The 7,747-nt window shown below is 41.2% G+C and overlaps 2 protein-coding genes across 2 annotated transcripts; both read left to right on the top strand.

The window, feature by feature from the left end:
* Positions 1-1,829: 1,829 nt before the first annotated feature.
* On the top strand, positions 1,830-4,012 carry MELLADRAFT_50780 (uncharacterized protein; the record flags this gene model as incomplete). Its single annotated transcript, XM_007417554.1, has 7 exons — positions 1,830-2,003; positions 2,083-2,216; positions 2,302-2,477; positions 2,548-3,105; positions 3,225-3,277; positions 3,345-3,534; positions 3,601-4,012. The coding sequence occupies 7 exons, from the start codon at positions 1,910-1,912 to the stop codon at positions 3,623-3,625; spliced, it is 1,230 nt and encodes a 409-aa protein (XP_007417616.1).
* A 1,421-nt stretch (positions 4,013-5,433) lies between these two features.
* MELLADRAFT_68858 (uncharacterized protein) lies at positions 5,434-6,513 on the top strand (the record flags this gene model as incomplete). The annotated part of the gene is made up of 4 exons (XM_007417562.1): positions 5,434-5,898; positions 6,003-6,065; positions 6,177-6,309; positions 6,407-6,513. 4 exons carry the CDS (start codon positions 5,434-5,436, stop codon positions 6,511-6,513), a joined length of 768 nt encoding a protein of 255 aa, XP_007417624.1.
* Between the last annotated feature and the right edge of the window lie 1,234 nt (positions 6,514-7,747).

The following is a 7,747-nucleotide window of genomic DNA, read 5'->3' as shown; positions in this document are numbered from 1 at the left end:
CAGGCTCTGACACTGACACTGACTGTCAGTACCACCCACAACCCATGAAATCATGGGTCATAACCCGTTACTGAAAGGTCACCCGCCACCTGTTGCATCCCCTGTCTTTACTGTGGTCATCCCTTTAACAGACGAAAGACACTCCTGGTAAAAATCATTCAAACTTTTCACTCATTCCAACCCTCAAATCTTTACTACTCACAGGAATAAAGAAAACAAGCAATCTATATGGTAAACACTCTAAACAGACTCAAACCTCACTAAGAGAATCAGAACAAAGAGCTTCATTAATTCTTGTGTTAGGTCTGAAGTCTCTTCATTCAAATTGACCACTTTGATTGAAGCAAGATAACTAACAAGGACAGAATTTGATTGAACCCTCATGCAATTTTTTTACAGCTCAGAGTCCAGATAAGCAATGAAGTCACCATCTTGTTTACTTGATCTTTTGGTTTTTGCATGTATGCAGAAGATCAATTAACTGTTTATATTACATTACTTGGTTGTAACAAGTGATAGAATTGATAGATTCCACACATTGACAAAGTCATGACAAATTATTCATTTTTTAAACACTCAAGACATTCAGAAGTTCAAGAAGTGTCTCAATCTTTGTGTTCTTTCAAGCTGTTGGTGTTTTTGAAAAGGGAGGTGAATTGGTTGCAACTCGTGAATTCATGCAAGCAAAAAAGAAAGCACCAACCGTTTTGTACATTGTTCTTTTGTTTGTCGTCATCCACTCATGAAGATCTCTCATTTCCCCCATAAGATCTTGATATCATGAAGGTCAAGATGTTTCTTCAGATGTTTCTTTTTGTTCAAGACTAGAAATCTTAGCCTTCACTCGATCCAAACACTGCCAACATATTTACCTCGGATTACAAAATCCAAGGTATCCTCGGATGCAAAACCTCGGACAGAAGCTCCCCAAGGTTTTGATCCAAGGTAATTCTCATGGCAAAAAAATACCTTGGGCGAAAACCTCGGACAAGGTCTGTCCGAGGATTTGCCTTGGATGATGCCTCAGATTTCTCAACCCAAGGCATCTATGCTGGCAGTGAAAGTTTGATAAGCTGGAGTGAATAAACTACCAGGAAATTGTTGTAACCGATCTTGACCAAAATCACAACTTTTTCTGATTTTTGAATCTAATGGAATCTTACTTAATAGATCTAATATCCTTCTCTACATAATCTTTCAGCTCTACCTGTTGTAGGTAAAAAACTCAGGAGTCCCATTAAATCTTCCACAAATGAAACCTGACACGTTTTCAAGATCGGAATAGGTGAAACCCGCCTTGCCGTGTAAGTTGGGAAAGCTTGTCAATGCGGTGAAAGTGAGATCCGAAATAACATGGGTCTTTTGAAGGCATCACAGTTGCAGTCAACTTGGGGTGAGGTGGTGAAACAGAGGTGGTGATTGACGGATTAGACCAGGGGGGAAACTGAGATGAGGATAGAGGACGATAACACGGGGCCTGTCACACCGGTGATTAAAGGTCTCACCAAGCTTTCATCGGGGATGTGAAGTGGTGGAAAGCAAGAGTGAAATAATCATGCTGGCTTTCACGGGTGAGGGACAGGTCACTGAAAGGCCTGACTGCCAGTGGCCTGACAGTACTGTCAGGGTTGTCCCAATTGCCTCTTGTTCTCATCAACGGCACGGACCGGGTCAGCCCAATCTTCTTTGAAGCCCCGCCGAGACTATGCCGACCTGGTTCTGGGACCGAGACGAGCCTGGCTCCCCGTGCTGGGTCGGGGCTTCCGTACTACTGACATGGCTAATGAGCTGTGATAGGCTGTGTTGAGCTTTCGACCGGCCGCTGTTATAATCTTTCAATTCGATTCCAAATCAAGAAAATCAAAAAACTACCATCTCATTCTCAAGTTCATCATCAACAACATCCCTCATGACTATTTTCAATCGAAAGTCTTCACAAAAGCTAGATCCCAATAACAATACTACGGCTGAAGATAAACAGAAATGGTCCCGCCGACCTGCCAGTTCGTATCATCATTCATCTCAACTTTTTCTTCATGGATCTGATCTCAACTTGCTTGTTTATTTCATTCTGAATTCAAGATACCGCATTCAAGCAACAGCGTCTCAAAGCTTGGCAACCGATCCTTACTCCCAAGACGGTTCTTCCCATTTTCTTTCTCATCGGAGTCATCTTCGCGCCAATCGGTGGTATTTTGCTTTGGGGAAGTAACAAAGTATGTACAGTTTAAACCTCAACATTATATCCTTCAGTCTCACGAATCTTCGTTCGTTGATATCCCGTCATGCTGGACTGCATAGGTCACAGAATTTACCATCGATTACACTGATTGTGACACGGCTGCACCTCGAGTTCAAGCTGGTGGGGACACGAACAATGGCTTTCAAGCGCTACCGGCTAGTAAATACACCTATCATATCAGCTCATCTAATGGCACTGCTCCTGCTCCGCCCGCTTGGCTGTTTGTGAATAACCAGTTAGTTTTTTGAAGATTGTTTAACTCCTTCCGCTAATTGAACTAATTTCCCACGTTTGACCAACTTCAGGGCTGATGCGAACATCTCCCGTCAATCACTATGTCGCCTTCAGTTTCAACTTCCAGTTCCACTTGACCCACCCGTTTTCATGTATTATAAACTCACCAATTACTATCAAAATCACAGACGATACGTTAAATCACTCTCCACAGGTCAATTCAAAGGCAAGATTGTCTCAATCGACACCCTTGACCGAGATGATCAATGTAAACCTGTGGCTCGCTCACCTTCGAACCCTAACATGCCAATATACCCATGTGGACTAATAGCGAACAGTCTTTTCAATGATACCTTTCTTTCACCTGTACTATTAAATCCACCCAACTCAAACTCAAATGGATTAGTCTATCAAATGTCAGAAAAGGGTATAGCATGGGGTGGTGAAGCTTCAAAGTATAAGAAAACTCAATATACAAATTCACAAGTCGCTCCTCCTCCATTCTGGATTAATCGGTACCCTAATGGTTATACCGATGAGAATCCAATTCCTGATTTAAGTCAGGACGAACATTTTCAAGTTTGGATGCGTACAGCTGGCTTACCCACTTTTCGAAAGCTTTATTTCAGGTTTGTTGACTCTACAGAATCCTTTTGTTTATAGTCTTTGTCGTATCCCTTCATATACGATATGTGGATGCTATCGAATGCTGGTTGACTTAACACATCTGGGATTTGCTTTTCATCAGACAAGACACCGATCGAATGCTGGCAGGAACATATGTCATTGATATCTACATGAGTGCGCCCTTTTCCTTCTTCCGCCTCTGCACTTCGTTTCCATGTCTAACTTTACATTTCATGATTAGATTACCCTGTCAGTCAATTTGGAGGCACCAAATCGATTGTCTTTTCAACTGTAAGCTTCATCGGAGGCCGTAACCCGTTTTTAGGAATTGCATACATTGTAGTAGGAGCCTTATGTTTCTTGATCGGAGCTCTATTGACCATTCGACACTTGATCAAACCAAGAAGACTCGGAGATATGAAGCATCTTTCGTACGTTGTTTCACTCTTACTGATCATCAAGTCACCTTGCTTACCTTCAATGCTTTTTTTCCCTAGATGGAATACTCCTAAGCAAAAGTAAAAATGCGGGATCTCATGCATCATGCTAGTTTCTACATTCATCTGAACATCTTCTTCTAGTTGTGAATGGATTGGTCTACCTTTAACTTGTGTTTATTTGTTTTTGTTTACTGTACGTGAATGTATGGTGTGATTATGTTCAGTGATTGATGTTTTCAGATGGTGACAGTATTATGAATGTGATCATATGGTGTCTTTGTTTCTGTATAATATAACGACCTTTCAAGTATTCTCTTTTTCTTTCAGAACGTTTTTTTCATTTGTCTTCTTCGTCATTTTTTGTTTTACATTTTCGTACACTCTCACATTTACTAGTGCATTTTGCTATCTCATTAACCTTTACTATCCTGACATCCTGAACAAAGTGTTGCTCTCGCGACTGTTCTTCAAAAACACGGCCCATCTGATTTCCCCTGATATTTGCTTGATCATAGGGTGTGGGTGAGTAGCAGACAAGTTTATTACGCAGGCTCTCTCATTGAAGTTGGATCCATCAGCATACTGTATGCAAGTCTTGGGCCAGTAAGTTCTGCTCTACTGGGAAGACCATGTGGGTATGGATGGGAGGGAAAGCCAGTGAGGAATCATCACCTCATATACAATCTACAATCCCCCAATGCCGCCTAGAATAAAGGGCGCACACGGAAACATTTATGATGATTGCGCTTATTAATCTTTGTTATCCGCCTGGTTCTGTAGTTGTTCTCGCCTAACGAAATTGATTGAAACTTCTGTCTATGATTCTGAATCAAAACAAACACACTTCACAAGAGAAGACATGGCATATTTGATGATGGACCAAACCTCCCCCTGTGAATTACTACCATTTGGCATCCCAAAGACCGCATCGACAGAATTGTCTTTGTCTCTGTCGCCACCATTTTCTCGTTTGCAAGAGCCTTGAGACTCTTGAGGGGATCGATTAACGATCCCCTCAAGCTCCATCGGTGTGATCATTCTATCCGTCTGACTGCAAGCCTTTGTGTTTGTCGAGGTCACAGAGAATTTGAAAGAGTTCTGCACAGCAGGATGTCTCGTATGGCACAATCTTTCATATGGTCAAGTTCATGATTTGGCTATAAACCAGATAATTTAACGATTCGATCATTCTTTTTTGTTCTGAACATCCGCTTCCACAGACATCTTCACGCGAGTGGTCTCACATATGTTGTTGCAAGGTGGTTTGTCGGATCACAACGCTGAGATGCTTTCTGGTCTTTCGACCGGTATCTCGAGGAGATGATATAGGGTACATGTGCACAATTTACTTCGGAGCCGAAGGAGAGTGTTCATTATGACTCAGTATGGCCATTCTGTGTGAATAACTCTTGTTAGAGTTGCAAAGTTGACTACGGCAAGAAGCGAGAGCGAGAGTGCAGACGCTCACCCTGCGAAATTCGCCTGGTATACATCGGCACTATGAGATCTGATCTTGAGCTGTATGTTCTACACCTTACTTGCATCACATTCTGAACGAGTCTGTCTAGATGTTGGCCGCTATTAATCGCTTTTGTTGTGGACTTCTCTTAAAAAGGTCAAAACAGACGCATGTTGTTGGAAAAGCTACCAAGTAGAATATCGCTCAATCTGGCGACTGCCTTTAATGGTCTTTGAGCTGGACCAGCGTCATGATGGAAGAGATGGATAGCAACGAAGCGAACTGACCCCTTGGTTAGATGGAGGTCTATGCACAGCGGCTGTGGATGATAACCATTCAACCCCTCTGCCCCTTCATGTCCAATCCTCACAGGGCAAACTTGGACTCAGCAATAATTATCGACTCTAAGAATTTTTTATAACTTCAAACCAATGGCTCGTTTTCGCGATCTGTTCAATCTTCGAGCTCGACGTCGCCTTTCGAACCAATCAAGCGAAACATCAAGCTCTAGTAGTCGTAGTGATGATGAATCATACACTCCCGATCCGTATACTTCGGATCAATTTTGCAATTCATTCTGGGGTAAAACAGGATATCAACAAATTCTAAAAAGAAGTAAAATGTCAGAAAAGATGTTACAAGATTTAGAAAATTTTTATAAAGAAAGAGCATCGATTGAATCCGACTATGCTAAACGCTTAACTCGATTAAGTAAATCTAATTTATTTGAAGCGATTGGATACGAAGGTGATGGACTTAATCTTGGATTAGAGCATTTACGGAATAGTACTATAAGTTCAGCTCAAGCTAGGGCCGATTTATCTAAAACCATCAAGAAGGAACTACAACAGAAAGTCGCCGAATTCATCGCTAGACGTGAGGGAGCTCGAAAAAATGTAAGAATAATCCTCAAGCCTTCTTACTCGGACTCAATCAACTTCACTTGACCTATGTCAAAGATCTATGCTGATTCAAGTTAACCCGATGTTTGCTTTGTCAGCCCCAAGCAACTATCGAAAAACTTCACAAGAAATTGATAGAATTGCAGTCACTTCAAGAAAAAGTAAGCTGTCTTCTTCCACGCATTTCTGCCGCGCTATCAATGCCTTGCTTCCGGGAAATGTCCAGAAACCACAGAGAGTATGGCTCACATATAGGACTCTCGCTGTTACAGGCTCGCAAGCGGTTTGAAGTCGATGCCATTGCCGTAACTGCCTACGGAGCTCAGATGCATCTTGTTCAAGGCCGAGAGATGGATCGCGTGTCAGCCAAGCTAGATAAAGCAAAAAGCAGCATTGGCCTAGCAGGTGTGTGCCTTCTTCATGAGATCTTAAAGCTTGTTGGAGATCTTTCTCAAGAAATTTCCTCACTTTCTTGTTGATTTGTTCCAACTGGGCGATCTAGAAAAAAAGTATCAGGTCTTGACAAAGGCCTTGCAGGATACCGTCCAGGAATGGACCCTTCAATGGAAATTGTTTTGTGACGTAAATACTCGTGAATCCTCCTCTTGAAAAGACAAAATTAACTAATATGCGGAAGACCAACGTGGTCGTGCAATAAGTTTAGCTAATCCAAGACCTCGAAGAAGATCGACTCGAATTTATCAAATCTTCAGCATACGAGTACACATCGAAAATCTCATTCATCGGCAATTGCGAGGACGAAGTTGCGTGTATTCAAAGAATTTACTGATATATCTCTACTGACTCCTCTTTATATTATATTCTGGTGTATAGCAATTTGAGGTCGTTCGACAAATCTTGGAAAGATGCGATGCGGAAAGGGACATCAATCAATTCATAGCTCGCTGTGGTACTGGTGCTGAATTGTATTGTAAATCGAGCACATCCCTGATTTTTATGTTGCTAGATGGCTGACTGCGCCCTTGCTACCTACATGGGTATGATAGGTGCGCCAGCATATATAGATTACTTAAACGGTCAGCACGACGAAACGCCTGCCTACAAAAAGTCGCAGAAAGCTATAGCAAATTTCTCAAGAAACTCGTGTCGTACCATGGCCAAATCACCTAAGAAACCTGCTCGAGTGGTTCAAGAATTTCGTCCAAATCAAACCTATTATCAAGATCAAACAAGAATACCAGAAGGAATAAGTCCAGTGGATTGTAACGTAAAAAGACAAGATGAAGTTGAGTACCGTGGTACTATTGCACATATGATTGCACTGAATAGTATGGAGCCTGGTATGGGTCATATCGTTGAACGAGAAGTCAAATTGAATCCACAAGTTCCATACGAGAATCAAATTGAATATATCCACGATCCTCATCATCATGAAATCTTTGACAAACCAGGAATTTTGGTTAATCACAACAGGACTGAATCTTGATATTAAAATAATTTACTCGACTCATTCAACATCACTTTATTCTTTTTTGGCACATGTAACTGAAGCTTGCTGGTACTGTACATTATCACAGCATCTTTATTTATTCATCAACTGTTGTATATCAGATGAGCACCTGTTTGGAGAAGAATTTCTTGCTATCACGACTTTAATTCTTTAATTTGTACCACTCTAATTTATAACTGATTTTCCATTTCTTCTTGAATCTTGATCTGCTTAATTACTTCTTGTTCATTCACTCCTTGAAAACTCAATCATCTGAAGCTCTATGTAAATAAAACTGAACTTTCTGGTTACATTAGAAATTGAATTCTGTCAACTTTGGGACCAATCAGCATCTTCCTCAATGAGAAGATAATCTCAAATATTTATATATAA

The sequence above is a fragment of the Melampsora larici-populina genome, assembly GCF_000204055.1.
Source record: "Melampsora larici-populina 98AG31 unplaced genomic scaffold MELLAscaffold_75, whole genome shotgun sequence".
NCBI classification, from domain to species: Eukaryota; Fungi; Basidiomycota; class Pucciniomycetes; order Pucciniales; family Melampsoraceae; genus Melampsora; species Melampsora laricis-populina.
The sequence above is the reverse complement of the archived record's forward strand: the minus strand, read 5'-3'. Positions and strand labels throughout refer to the sequence as shown.